At 51.1% G+C, this 14696-nt stretch overlaps 2 protein-coding genes across 6 annotated transcripts in view; both read right to left on the bottom strand.

Moving 5' to 3' along the window:
* The window catches only part of SEC16A (SEC16 homolog A, endoplasmic reticulum export factor), a 39504-nt gene extending 36616 nt beyond the window's left edge, over positions 1 to 2888 (bottom strand). For 2 of the 5 annotated variants that reach the window (XM_061603696.1, XM_061603697.1), the window contains exon 1: positions 2522 to 2886. The gene's annotated coding sequence lies outside the window, so the exon portion shown is untranslated. Of the gene's footprint in view, positions 1 to 2521 lie in introns of all 5 variants that reach the window. The other 3 variants (XM_061603698.1, XM_061603700.1, XM_061603699.1) reach the window with 3 other exon arrangements.
* A 2211-nt stretch (positions 2889 to 5099) lies between these two features.
* NOTCH1 (notch receptor 1) overlaps positions 5100 to 14696 on the bottom strand; it is a 98255-nt gene continuing 88658 nt past the window's right edge. The window contains exons 30-34 of the mRNA XM_061603695.1: positions 13611 to 13776; positions 12548 to 12843; positions 10436 to 10583; positions 10233 to 10330; positions 5100 to 9456 (exon numbers count right to left, since the gene is read on the bottom strand). Of these exons, the coding sequence (XP_061459679.1) occupies positions 8050 to 9456; positions 10233 to 10330; positions 10436 to 10583; positions 12548 to 12843; positions 13611 to 13776 (2115 nt within the window). The 3' untranslated portion in view covers positions 5100 to 8049. The remainder of the gene's footprint in view (positions 9457 to 10232; positions 10331 to 10435; positions 10584 to 12547; positions 12844 to 13610; positions 13777 to 14696) is intronic.

The following is a 14696-nucleotide window of genomic DNA, read 5'->3' as shown; positions in this document are numbered from 1 at the left end:
CACTGAAGAAAAGGACTTATTGCCACATGCTCCCTCCAAATAAATCCAAGCTCTACTCCATCAGAGTAAAAACCTCCTGAAAATGATGACAGGCTGATAGTATGCAAAAGCCTGCTAGGTTTAGCAGTTTGAAACCTAACCCTGCAGGGAATGTTGACACCTGTACTGGCAGCTCACTGGAATTAACGGGGCTATGCATTGAAATCAGGGTGGCTCTGTTGAAGACACATAAAACGGCACCTCCTTGGTCTCCTGGAGTGACCCAGAACTGCCTAGAGATGTCTAGGCAAGGAAGGGTGCCTTACCCAGAGAAGCTGGGGTGGGTAACTAGTGGCCTTCAAAATGTTGAGCTACAACTCCCATCATTCCCAGCCACGCTAACTGGGGATGATGCAATATGTACTTCTGCAGCATCTGAGGAGGTACAGAATAGCCACCCCTGCAGAAAATAATATTTTAGGCCACTGAGTTGTCCCAAACACGTGAGGGCTGGAAATCTGGCAAATATTTATATGGGTTATAAGCTTTTTGACAGTAAAGGGCAGGTTGAAGAAAAGAACTAATTACTGCCGTGGGGGGGGGGCTTGCTTGCTGGAGGTCATCAAGCAGGGCCTGGACATCCATCTATGGGGGGGTACTCTGGATTCCTTGCATCTGTGCAGGGGCCCCCTCCAACTCTGAGATTCTATGAAATAGACCAACCTATTTTAAGCACATTTTAATGTGCAGACGCAGCTACTTTCAGATAAGGCCAGTAGGTTGGTTTTGATTTTAAGAGAAACTCGTGTCTCCAAGGAATTCACAACATCCCTTAAAGCAACATCAAAAAAACCCCTTAAAATAAACATGATATTAAAGCAACATTTTACAAAACTTTCAAAGGGTTGCTTATTTACTTGAAGGAAACAATGCTTATTATTTACAAAGCATGCCAAAGGCTGGGTTCAGTACAATACTTAAGTTTAAAAAACAAACAAACAAACCCAGTGTCTAAGCTAGAAAGAAAACACCACTGCAAAAGTTCAAACTGGTAAGGTGTGTGGGACTCTGATAGCAAAGGAAGTCAGGATTCATGGGATTTTAGAAAAACAGCGGCTTGGAGTAGGCCTTGGCTTCAAGGCCAGCTCACCTGAAGCTTCCATTTAAGCAAAATCAAGGCTGTTATTAACGGACAACTGTAACTGGCTGGTATGCTTTCTACCTCAAACAAAGGATAACTTGAGAAAACTCCTCAGCAAACTTAAAATGTCACCCGTCTATTCATCTGAGATATCTTAATATTTATCTACCTGAAAGATCTTAATATTAAGCCAACCTTCAGACTTGGACATCAATATAAGTAGGTGAAGCCCAAGAGTAGAGTGTCCAATTCTCCAGGTGCCCAGACAACATTTCAGAATTCTGTAATGGTCACATCACAAACCCCATATGGGATTCACAGCCTCATCAGCCCTTCAAATGTCCAACGGCAGTGGTACAGCATCTGCCTGGCATGCAGAAGGTCCCAGGTTCAATCCCCAGTGGCATCTCCAGGTAGGGCTGGACGAGACCCCTGAGCCTGAAACCCTGTAGTGCAGCTGCCAGCCAGTGTTGACAGTACTGAGCTAGATGCACCAATGGTCTGACTCAGTATAAGGCGGCTTCCTATGTTCCAATGGGGTTCGTGTGGTGTAAAGTTCATATTCTTTTAGACATCAGATGAAAACCCTTTTTATTTTCCCAGGCCTTTGTACCAAGTCAGAACCTTGGCTCATCTGCCTCAGTATTGCCCACACTGACTGGCAGCAGCTCCCCAGGGTTTTTGGCGGGGCACTTTCTCTCCTGCAGCTGGAAACGCTGCTGGGTAACAAACCCGGGGCCTTCCGCATGCAAGGGCTCTAAGTGAGCGTAGGGAGCTGCCCAATCCTGAACCAGCCCCCTGGGCCATCCAGCTTGTGTTGTGGACACTGACGGGCAGCAACTCTTCAGGGTTTCAGTTCATTTCTTTCTTCTCCTGCAGCCCCACCTGGAGCTGCCAGCAGGGATTAAACCTGGGGCCTTCTGCATGCAAAGCAGGTGCTCTAGCAACCTTTCCCAATATGGGGAGCTGCCTTATACCGAGTCAGGCAGCTGGTTCATCTAGCTCAGTATTGCCAGCGCTGACTGGCAGCGGCTCGTCAGGGTTTGAAATTATAGCACCTCCTCGCCCCGCCTTGTGGTTGAACCCTGGGCCTCCTGGGCACAGAGGAAATGCTCTTCCACGAATCAGGGGGCGCTGCCTTCTACCAAGTCAGTTCACCGGGCCACCTTGCTCAGTATTGCTCACACTGACTGGCAGCGGCTCTGCAGGGGGTGCTGATGGGAACTGAACCGAGACCTTCCTCGCCACGCCGTTTATCTGCGGCCCTGCGCGTGGCCCCCTCCCCCCGAGCCTGGGAAGGCCAGGCGGAAGCCCCACAGGAGAAGCAAGCCCCAGCCCTAAAGCCCCCCACACGCAGGTGGACTGCCCCTGAACGTGGAGGCTCCTCGCGAGGGCTCTCACCTGCTTCGCCCTCCCCCCGCGCGGCGGCCCTCTCAGCAGCAGAGGCGGCGGCGGAGGCGGCAAGACCAACCGGCGGCCGCGTTGCTGCTTCTCCTCCTTCCTTCCCTCGTCGCAGAGGCAGCAACAGCCGCGGCCATCTTGGAACATCCGGCAGCAGCAGCGCCGACGTGTCACGTTCATCCCCGTGCGCGTGACGCCATCGCGCGGCTTATCGCGCGCGCCCGCCCGCCCGCTCGCTCCTTGATAGGGAACACATAAACTTATGGCAAGAGGAGTAAAACAGAAGAGTCGTGCACAGAGCCGAGCAACTCGGGTTCACTTCGGAAGCTCTGTGTGCAGAAGGTCCCCGGGGCTGTAGAGAAAGAAGCACGCAGGCCGCGATCTGTTCGGGGCGGGCCGTGGCTCGGGAACAGGCGCCGCGGCCAGTAACCATCCTCCCACCCCCCCGGCATATCCAGGCAGTGGCTGGGAGGGGCCCTGGGACACACACCAGCCTCCCACGTGGGCACGGAACTCGCGTGTCTCCTGAGGCGCGGGAGGAGAATGGAAAAAGCAGGGCTGGCGATAGAACGGAGTATGCTGGTAAAGGGCACAGACGGCCGGGATCCTGACCAGGGGAACTCCCCACCGCTTCGGCTGTTTCGTTGCAGGTCCCGCTTTGTCATTTTCTACGTGGGCAACTGTCCTCTCCCCCCCCCGGGTTTGAATTGAGGGTCTAAACTTTAGGAGCCTCAGAAGTTCCAAGGAACCCGGAAGCCATGGCTTCCTAGTGAGCTGTTGTCACTCGCTATTTTCATATCTCTATGGAGACATAGGAGAGTCTAATGCGCGGTATCTATGGTCCTTTTTTCGGCAAAGTGCCGCCGACTCCATTTCAGGTTCCCAACTGAACATGCGGGGTTAACCAACCCGCCCCATAGAGGCTCGATTCAGAGCGACTCCCCCATCCTGGGCAGACGCCGGAAGTTTGGGCCGTGCGCCCGCTTTTGCCCTATCTCTAGGATTTCGTCGGCTGGAGGAAATTGCCGGGGTAGCTCCCGAGCCAGTTAAAGGGGAGGCCACGGTCCCTTTAAGGAAGCTCGGGTATTTCCTGGCGTCTCTCTTCGGAATCTCCACCGGACCGAAAGGGCCGAAGTGGCTCCGCGGGTAGAGCGCCCGCCCTGCGCCCAGGAGGTACCCGGTTCGATTCCGGGGAGGCATCAGCGCCAGGTGGGGCTGGGAGAGCCGCTGCCAGTCAGTGTCGACTGCACTGGACGGGATGAGCCAAAACGCTGAGTTCAGTACAAGGCAGCGATCAGGCTGGTTTACAGCAGATGCTGTTGGAGTCGCCACAGGTCGTAATGGAGGTGAAGGCGCATGAGACATGCGCCCCTCTATTCCTATTAAATCAGCATCACGAGGACTAGAATCTCCCTTTGTTTGGAGGGCGCGTCCTTTGCTTGCAGGAGGCCCCAGGCTCGATCCCCAGCGGCATCTCTAGCTCTGCCTTGGAGAGCTTCGGCCGGTCAATGTCGACAGCACTGAGCAAGACACTTGTCCCGTCCGGCTCCCCAGCAAAGCAAAACAAGGAGAGTTTCTGATGCGGGAGCCGTAACGCGGCTCCCCTTCCGACAAATATTCAATGAAGTGGTTGTCCTGCGCCGGTTGCTTTCGCTGGTTTTTTCCAGAGGGATCTAGTACCGCCTCTTCGTTGCTTACAACGGGGAAAGGTCCACCGAGGGTAGATCACAATCCGTGTGCATGAGACACTCCCCGCCACTTGACAGGGTGGAGGCCCTTCATGGCTGGAGTGAAAGCTCCTTTTGGGTTTTTCTTGCTGGGGGGGGGGAGGGAGAGGAGGAGGGTTTGGTTTGAGCATCACAACAGGGTCGGTGTTTGAAGGGCATTCCTTGGGGGGGGCTTTAATTAAATGGGGGGGGGAGAAGAGTCTCCATGGCATACAATCTGTCCATTTTTACACCCAGAGATACAATGATCAGATCCAGGCAGGAGATAATTGCCTGATTAACAAGTCTACTCAGAATGGTTGGTTGCTGGTACTCTAAATTTGTACAAGTTTTTAAAAAAGTAACACATTAAGGATTGGATCCCATGTCAGTCCTACTCAGAGTAGACTCACTGAAATGAATAAACATCCCTACCTTGGGTCCATTCAAATTTCAGGGTGGGGGTGTTCTCTTAATAAAAAACTAAACATATTAGACAAAAAGTGGTTCCTGCTATGTAAGACTCCTCCCCCCCAACAGTTGGTTTTGTTACGGGGCTGCATTTTAAAAAAACAAAAACAGGAACATCCCGCCCTGACAAGACAAGCCCAAGGCTGGACCACCATCTAGTCCCAACCAGAGGGAAGACGCGGGGCCTGAGGCGCAAGAGCGGCGCTGACCCCCCCTCGTGATTCCCAGCAGCAATGGGTCTTTGGAGGCACGCCACCTCTGGCGGTGCAGGCAGCTCCCAGCCGTCGTGGCTCCCAGCCATTGATAGCCAAACCCCACTTGTCTCCAAAAGACACAAGATCAATGGGAAAAATAAAGACCACATTTCTCACTTTTTAGTAAAATTCTAGATGCCCTCGGGCACAGTTTATTGCAAATCAGTTAACCAAAAAAATACATCATTTTTGCAAGCTACAACTTTGCTTGAACATTTTATTACTGAAGGTTGTGTTTTTTTAAAAATCTCCCACATCCTTCCCCCCCTCCCCAGACTTAAAAACTACACTCTAGTTTATAAAATGTAAAAGATTTAACACCAGAGGATGTTTTTAAAAATCACTTTCCTTTAGGGTTGCCCCAATGTCGCTATGCTTCCTAAGAGGTGTAGGTGCTCAAGAGGACCCCCCCAAGAGGGGCCCTGGGGGTGTTGGGGTGAGTTCCAACTCGGCAGAGCACTGTTCTAGCACCATAAAGAACTGGGATGCCGCCCCTCTCATTAGCTGGCCATGTGAAACTAGTACACCACACAGGGATGCGCAGCCAACACACAGACACTGATTTCCCTGCAGAGGGAATGGCACAGATGCCAAGCAAAATACGGAAGCCTTATGGGTAATCCACTGGGATATATCCTCCCATACAAGTCCCAGGAAAATGAACCAGCTCCCCAAGAGCACTGTGGTGGGTGGCACAAACCTCACGCGTTGCAGTGGTGCTTTTGTCCGTGTGCACAAGAACTCTTTCATGGATTGGGCCCGCCCTTCCCTCTCTTGAGCAGTGTTTCCACACCTCTAACCAGCTTCCTTTTGACTTACATCGTTTAGATTTTTTAAACAAAATCCACCCTTATCTCTTTTTTAATTAAAAAAACCCTTATTTACACAACATCAGCTTTGCCATAGGCTTATACTATATATATATATATATAATTTTTTTATTATTACAATGTTGATTCCATACCCCTGTCCCATGCCCCTCAGCTCCAAAAGAGCACATATCCATAGTAAACACGATATGCCATTCTTGAAGACTAGCAAGATCTTTTTTTGATGTTTTAAAAACAACCACCAGAACAACAACATAGACTCCTTCCTTTCTGGTGGTGTCTTGTGATGACCATCTGGGGATGTCCTACCCAAATCCAGCTGTGACACCCAGAAGGGTTGCACCTTGGAAGTTAGGCAAACCTGGGTGGGTGTGTTATCTATGACTAGAAGGCGCTGGCATTTCCCAAACAAGTCAGTGCATGGCAATGTTTTTTGCCAGTTCACAGCCAAGTGCCACCTAGCCTGGTTTGTCCCTTATGCCACCTTTGCATGGCCCTCCGCATCCCAGAGACCCAAGAGTTCTTGGCCCAAATGGGCCAGCCCAGTTAAAGCTCAGAGCAGCCTGCTTCCAAACGCCAGGTGCCAGAAAGCGCCGGCAGGGAGAGAGCTCTTGTGCTTGCCAAGGGCCTCTGTGAGAAGAGGACGCTGGCCTGACCAGCTGCAGGCCCTTCTGACGTTCTCCAGTGTCGCTTAACAAGGACACTTGCTGCGCTCTGCTTGCGGCCCATCGCAGTGTTTAAAACAACTTCCTGCTCCTCGGAAGAAGCACCACTTGGGGCCAGCAACAAAGATGGGGCTGGACCCCCTGGCCCTGGGAGCCAGCAAGAGGGCTTTAAGTTTGCACCGAGTGCGTGCTCTGGTTCCCAATGTTCATGTGGGCCGAGAATGCAGCGCTCCGTGTGGGGCTCTGCAGATGAAGGGACCGGGAGGGCTACTCAGAGAAGAGCAGGCGGGATTCTCAGTTGGGGGGTGCAGGAACTGCAAGCAACAAGGGCAGCAAGTGGGTTGAAGCTGCCGCCCAAGCCTTGCCCCTGAGGGCGGCGCCCCTTGACTCCTCCACAGAAGTGAATGGATTCCTGTCACCTATGGGAAAATGCAGGAGTGTGATTTTGGGGACCCTAATGCCGCAAGCGTGACATCCCAGCTTGTGCTAAGAGGGGGTCCCAAGGGGGCAAAGCCCCTCTCCACACTGCACACACTAACTCCCCCTCCCCAGGGTAACCCTCATCTATAGGCCTTACAGTTTCCCACAGAAACACACTCATCTCCTGCCTATCAGAGTGATTGACATTTCGTTAGTATTCTAGTTGTACAAAAAACAACACACGCACACCCAAGGTCATTGGTGTTTTAAAATAGCATTATTGGAAAGATATTGGAGGTGAAACCACCTTCCTCTGTGCCAAAGCCTTTGCAAGCTTTTCTGGAGTTCTGCCTTGGCAACAGGACAGGCATGGCCCTTGGGGGGGGGGGGCTGGGAGGAAGCATTTCAGTTTTTATCTGAAGCTCAGAACCCGTGATCCTGATTTGTGATCATAGGCAGTATTTCAAATAAATAAAAAGAGACTTGCTATCATGCAGAAGGACAAGCGGCAGAAACTATATAATACTGAAACTTTTAAACAAAGATTCATGGCTGGTGCCCTAAAATGTTCCCCACTCTGTCCACCATCATAAAAGGGAATATTTTAAAGCACTTTTTAAAAAAAGTACAAACACACCATCAACTTATATTTAAATTATCATTTCCCCTCAAACAGGTATTTTTTGTACAAAAAATGTGCCCCCCCTCCCAATTTTCCCCCAGATTTTTAAAAAACAAACAGGGAAAAAATCCTGTTTAATAAATAAATGTCATTTTATAATCATGGATCTTTGTTTATAGCTTTTACAGGTGAAAACCTCTCTACACAAAAACATCATGATACATTTTTTTTAAAAAAAGAGGATTTCCTACAAAAGAAAATGAAAAGAGAGAATGAGCAATCAAGCCCTATTCATAGATTTTAAGTTTTTGGGAGGCACAGCAAATGCATCCTACAGCGTTCTTAACAGAACGTATAAATTAAAAAAGGCAGTGTTTTCATGTAAAAAAAAGTATGTAAATAAATACTTTAAAAAAGGAAAACAAAACATCGAATCTTACTTATTGCGTATGTAAAAATACTTTTCTTATATTAAAAAAAAAAAGATCACTCCAGTCCAACCCCAAAGCGTCTTTGCGCAAAAGCAAACTCCGGGTCGCCGTTGCGAGAGGATTTCTCATCTACTTGAAGGCCTCTGGGATGTGTCCCATTTGTGACTGCAAGCTGGTGGGCGGGCTAGAGATGCCTTCCGACCAATCTGAGTGGTTGGAGTGAGGAGAGGAGCTTGACCATTGGTCCGGAGACTCCGGAGAAGGCGTCAGGAAGGGGTGGTCGGGCACCTGCAGCTGGTGGCTGGGCGTGTTGTCCATCTGGGAGGAGTAGCTGTGCTGGGAGGGAGGCGTGAGGAACTGGGTGGTCGTCAGTGGCTGGGTGAGGGCAGAGGGCAGGGAGGTGGCGAGGACCTGGGTGTCTTGAGGCAGGATGGCATGGACCGCCAAAGCACCGCCGTTCACCTGCTGCAGGTCAGGCTGACTCAGCTCACTCCCCAGGAAGTTTGTGGTGGCGTGGGGCTGTGGTTGCTGCGGCATGCTTTGCTGCTGCTGCTGCTGCTGGATCTGCTGCAGCTGCTGGGCCTGCAAGAGGTGCGGCTGGGAGTTGCCTGGCAGGCGGTTGCTCGGTATGGCCTGGTAGCTCATCATCTGGGACAAGGCGGTGGTGGGCAGGCCGTTGTGCAAAGGGGGCAGCAGCCCGTGCGGCAAGGCCTGGCTCTGCGGGAGCGCCCCCTGCTGGAGGCCGTTCCTCATGGGGTTGTACTGGGCAGGCACCATTCCGCCACTCTGCAACCTGGTCAGCCAGTCGCATTGTCCGTTCATTCCCGGCCCCCCGCCCACGGCGAAATTCAAAGGTGCTCCCCCGCCCATGGCGGTGCTGGAGGTGGAGACAGGTAGGTGGGAGAGGCGCGGGGGACCTGCGTCAAAAGGCTGCATCCGGCTGGTGCCCATGACCAGGTCTTGCTTGCCAACTAGGTTGAGGTGGTTCATGCTCAGGTGGGCATCGGGCATGCCTGGCAGGTGGTTGAGGGGCATGGAGGGCGACGGCTGGAAGGGGGAGGTCATTAGGGGAGGGGACGCCACGTCGGACAAGTACCCACGGGGGGACTCCAAGGAGTCGACCGGGGAGAGGACGCCGGAGGTCTCCAGCAGGCACCCTTTTCCCTCTTGTGACTTCTTCCGGCGGGCTTTGAGGTCCTTGGCCTCCTTCCCATTGCAGCTCAGCCCCTTGGCGCTCGGCTTGCGGGCCTTCTTGCTCGGCATGGCGGGCTTCAGGTTGCCAATGTAGCTGCTGGGGGAGCAGAGGGGCGGGGAGAGTGTGGGGCCCCCCAGGGGGCCGTTGTGCAAGGGTGGGCTGCGCACCAGGTTGTACTCGTCCAGGAGGCGGACGATGTCGTGGTGCATGCGCTCCTGGGCGATGTCGCGGGGCAGGCGGTCCATGTGGTCCGTGATGTCCCGGTTGGCAAAGTTATCCAGGAGGACTTTGGCCGTTTCGTAGCTCCCTTCTCTGGCTGCTAAGAACAAAGGGGTCTCTTCCTAAAAACACAGAGGGGGGGAGAAGGGGGGGTTAAACTCTCACCCCAAATGAGCAGGGCTATGAATTGCATCCAGATGGGAAAAGCAGGGAGAAATTGTGAAAGGGTTAAACAAACCGCTCAAATAAACATATCGGCTTCTTCAGTCAAAAAGGGCCAAGCATCTCATTTGGGCTGGCAGGACTGTGGGCTCCAGGGCAGAGTCGCCTCTGCTTTGCATGCAGAATGTCCCAGGTTCAGTGGTACCATTGGGGTTAAGACTCTGGGGCTGGCCTTTACCAGGAGCCGAAGACTCTGACGTAGCAGCCCCCTGCCCTGTGGAACTCCTTGCCAACAGAGCTCCGGCAGGAGCCCTGCCCACTCATTTTTAAGACGTCTTCTGAAAACAGTATTATTCAGACACAGGACTTTTGAACCTGAGATTCTTTGCCAACCGGCTCTTACAGACGTGTCTGAAATATTTATTTTATTGCATTTATGTCCCTGCTTCTCCTCCAAGGAGCTCCAGATGTGGCATACATGCTCCTCCTCCTCCTCCATTTTTATCCTTACAACAACCCAGTAAGGTAGGCTAGACTGACAGAGACAGCGACTGGCCCCCAAGGTCACCGAAGTGATCACGCTTCATGGCCACGTGGGGATTTGAACCCTGGTCTCCTGGGTCCTAGTCTGACACTCTATAACCACTATGCTACACTGTGTTTCTATACTGCCTTGTGACATTTTATATGGAAGTGCCGTTTATCAGTGTTGAGGTAAACGGGAGAAGCCCCTCACCTTGTTGTTCTGCATGTCTTTGTTTGCCCCGTTCTTCAGCAGCACCACAGCAGCATCAATATTATTCACAGCTGCCGCCCAGTGCAGCGCGGATTTCCCTGCAGACAGAAAGGCAGATGTTCAGGCAATGAGCAGGCAGCCCGCCTCACTCACCCCATCCCTCTGTTCCTTTTCCCCTTAGAATGCTTTGGGAATGTGGGTACCTAGGTCATCGACGGCATTGACGTCTGCGTGGCAGCTGATGAGATCCTCCAGCATGCCTTCCACCGCCAAACGGGCAGCCAGGATCAGCGGCGTGGTCCCGTCGTGCATGCGTGCATCCAGGTCGGTGGCTCGGTTTCTGATCAGAATCTGCCCCAGAAAAGATGAAGGAGAGAGAGAGATTGGATGACCTGGATGGGGCCGGCTTGAGCAGCAGAGAATGGCAGCAGAGTTGCCTGTCCCCTGCTGTGAAACCCTCTTCCGACAGAGATGCGGCAGGAACCCTCCTCACTTTTGACTTTCAGGCATCTCTTTTTTTAATGTAGCTGTTTTAATGATTTTGTTGCATCCAATGCTAACACGAGTAGACCCATTGAAAATGGACACGACTACTTTGATCCATTAATTTCGTCTAACTCTCAGTAGAACTCAGACTACTGCAATGCGCTCTACGTTGGGCTGCCCTTGAAGACTGTTCGGAAACTACAGCTAGTCCAGAATGCAGCGGCCAGATTGCTGACGCGGACCAGAAGGTCCGCTCATATAACACCTGTTCTGGCCCGTCTGCACTGGCTTCTTATTTGTTTCCGGGCTAGATTCAAAGTGCTGGTTTTGACCTATAAAGCCCTACACGGCATGGGACCGCAATACCTGGTGGAACGCCTCTCCCAATATGAACCTACCCATACACTGCGCTCAACATCTAAGGCCCTCCTCCGAGTGCCATCCCATCGAGAAGCTCGGAGGGTGATGACTAGAACCAGGGCCTTTTCAGTGGTGGCCCCTAACTGTGGAACAGTCTCCCCGATGAGGTGCGCCTGGCGCCGACGCTACTATCTTTTCGGCGCCAGGTGAAAACCTTTTTATACTCCCAGGCATTTTAAAGTGTATTTTAACAGTATTCCACTATTATTCTGTATTTTGGACGTTGTTTGGTTCTTTTATTGTTTGTTTGTTTTTGGTTCTTGATTTATTGTATTTATTGTACTTATACACTGTGCTTGTTTTATCTTTTATGTACACCGCCCAGAGAGCCTTCGGGCTTAGGGCGGTATATAAATTAAATAAAATAAATAAAATAAATAAAATAAATAAAATAAAATAAATGAGCGTGACCGATTCTTTTGTATTCCTTGTAATGGTTTTATGTTGCTATACAGTGCCCTGATATTTTATGAGGTGGTGGTAGAAACACTTACATAAATATAAAATGCAAATAAATGTCCTTTCTCAGTTTGCTGGGGCTCAACCACTACATATGGCAAAAAGCCACAAGAGGGTAGCTAGAAACTCAACAGACAATGGTCGCCTATGTTTACGAATCCTCTGGTCTTGACATGCAGGCTAGCAGCTTTCCCAAGAGTAAAAATATGGGATGGGATGGGATAAAATGGCTTAGCAAAGAATTGCAACGGCCTTGCAAAGTCAGGATTTGAATCTACAAGACCAAAGATTGAGCCTGGGACCTTCTGCATGCAAGGCAGGTGTTCTTCCGCTGAACTATAGCCTTATTCACCTATGAATAAAGTAAGTTTCTAGTCCTCATTGTTCTGAGAAAAGAGTAGAACTAATCAGGACTGTAGGAAGCTGCCTCACACTGAGTCAGACCATCTGGCCCAACTCTCCGGCATGGCAGCAAGGGGTCTCCCCCAGCCGTGCCTGGAGACACCCCTGGGGATTAATCCGGAGGGGGGGCCTTCTGCATGCACAGCAGGTGCTCTCCCCTGAACTTGGGCCCTCCCCCTCCACTCCGCTCTAAACAAGCTTCTGTGTCTGCCACAATCCAAGGATCTGCTGCTTGCTGTGCTTGATCATGTGTGTCTTAGCACTTGGGCTGCTCTAGATTTTTACGTCTCGACTTTCTCTTCCCAGCTGCTTTGAGCAACTCCTTTGGTGAAGGAGAAAAGGGGGGGGGTCTTTTCTTTTTTTAATACCTAAATCTAAATTGTGATGGCAAATATAGGCACCCCTGCGGAAGCCAGGCCCAGGCTGAGCACAGCTCTCTCTGGGGGCAGCCAGGCCAAGGAAGCCTCCCAGCCAACTAGCCAGCCTGCCTGCCCCCCCCATGCCCAAGCCCTGCAGTGGGGTGCGAGTGAGCACTGAGCTGTCCTTGCCTGGAAGACGCCCTGAGCGTCGGCCGACACAGCAGCGTGGAGCGGAGTCTTCCCCATGTGGTCCTGGATGTTGGCGTCGGCACTGGCCTCCAGCAGCCTCTTGGCGGCGTCTGAGCGGGAGTAGCGGGCAGCCAGGTGCAGCGCCGTCTCTCCAGTGCGGTCTGTCTGATTGTGCAGGCTGGCCCCCTGATAGATGAAGTCCGAGATCACAGCCGGGGCTTCCTCCTCCTCCTCGCTGTTGCCCGTCTCCAGTCCCCCTCCACTGCACGAGGCGATCATCAGCGGGGTGAATCCGTCTACAAAGACACAAGGGGGGCAGGGCGGGGTGGGGGGAGAAATTTGTCAGCTGCTCTGCCTCCCAGAAGCATTAAATACAATAAAGAAATAGTCAGGTGAGTATTTGGGAGATTTGCTTATTGCTGTGTTTATCTGATTTTAACGTCCTTGTTATTTTATTTTCACTGTGCAAGTCGCTTTGAGGCACCCTTAAGGAACTCTCTTTGCAGCTGAGGCAAAGTTCTTTCAGCAACCTTCTGAAGTGGAGATTTTTATCCTAATTGGTACCTGTATTGGATGTGAATTGATTTTTTTCTTATTTTTATTATCACATTTCCTCCAAGGAGCTTAGGTGGTGTACATAGCTCTCCTTCTCTCCATGTATCCTCACAACAACCCTGTAAGGTAGGTTAGGCTGAGAGGCAGCGACTGGCCCTCAATGTTTCTCTGTGAGCTTCATGGCTGTGCAGGGATTTGAACCCGGGTCTCCCAGGTCCCAGTCCAAGACTCTCACCGCTACACACACTGGCTCTCATTTCATATATGTGTTGTTGTTTGAAACTCTCTGTGCACGTGCCTACATATTCATTTTTAATTGTTTTTATATATGCAAATGTTTTAGCTGTTTTTAAATATGCAATTGCTCTAAGTTTTTATTGTATTGCAAATCACTCTGGGGATCTCTCAAGGGAAGCAATTCATAATTGAAATGAATTTGGTATAATAAACTGATAGTAATGGGCTGTATCCAGTGAAGTCCTATTCAGAGTAGAGGTTTTGCCCCTACCTGGCCCCCGCACGTTGACATCCATGCAGTCAGCGTCAATTTCACCCTGCGGAGGAGTGGGCGCCATGGAAGAGATGCGCAGGTCGGCTGCATCGAGGTGCTGCTGCGTCCACTGCCTGTGGTCAGTCTGGTCATCCAGGTCTGGCAACATGGCCTGCTCTTCCACCTGAGATGGGGGGAGACCAGGGCAAATGGGAACTTTAAAAGATCCTTTCAAAACAGATACAGATCTAGCACACACACCCAACACAAAAACTATACTGCTGAATTAAAAACGGAGTTATATGCCACACACACACACAAGCAAAATATAAAATGAGCCATGCAACTACACAATATAGAAACCCAAATACTGTACCAGAATGAGAGTTGCTTAAATTTTGCATAATCGGGTTTTCTGGTATTTTTGAATCTGGGGAAACATTTTTGGCGAGGGAGGGAAGAGCACAACGATTTGCCTAAAATCTTCCCAAGGACTACAAACTTGCTTTTTAGAGAGGACAAAAAGTGGGGCTTCTCAGTGAAAGCAGGCAGCAAAATCTGCAGATGCGCTGCAGAGAGGTGTGGGCTGTTGTGGGAAACCCACCCCGCACCACCTCTCTCTTCTTGTGGGTCAAAAAGCTCCACTGGGCTCAGGGTGGGGGAGGGACTTGCTTGGTCCACTTTCTGCATCGGACTGATGCGATCCGACACTCCTGAACTTGCTTGCAGACCAGAACACAACTCAGTTTATGCATCTCTCTGGATTTTGCAATGCATTTTCAGTGTGCAACACTTGTGTACAAAAAGATGCACCTTTTACATAAAAAGTGCTTACAAAAATGTATATTTTACTGGTGAACCCACTGAGAAGCATTAAAGAGTGTGTATTTTACACGGGGAGGAGGAAGGGTGCATATAACAGAATGCAGCTATGAATAGATGCCAGCGAGACTGAAGCAGGATGGAATTAGCTGCTCAGCCGTCCCGACTGACTGCGCACCCCTCAGCCCCAACCCAAAGGAGCCCCAGGAGGAGCACAGCCCCCCCCAGCCATACAGGGTCTCGCTTCCCCAGCTGACTCTCCGGCTCCCCTTTCAACCGATT

The sequence above is a fragment of the Rhineura floridana genome, chromosome 20 (assembly GCF_030035675.1).
Source record: "Rhineura floridana isolate rRhiFlo1 chromosome 20, rRhiFlo1.hap2, whole genome shotgun sequence".
Classification (NCBI taxonomy): Eukaryota; Metazoa; Chordata; class Lepidosauria; order Squamata; family Rhineuridae; genus Rhineura; species Rhineura floridana.
This window is presented reverse-complemented; position numbering and strand designations above follow the sequence as displayed.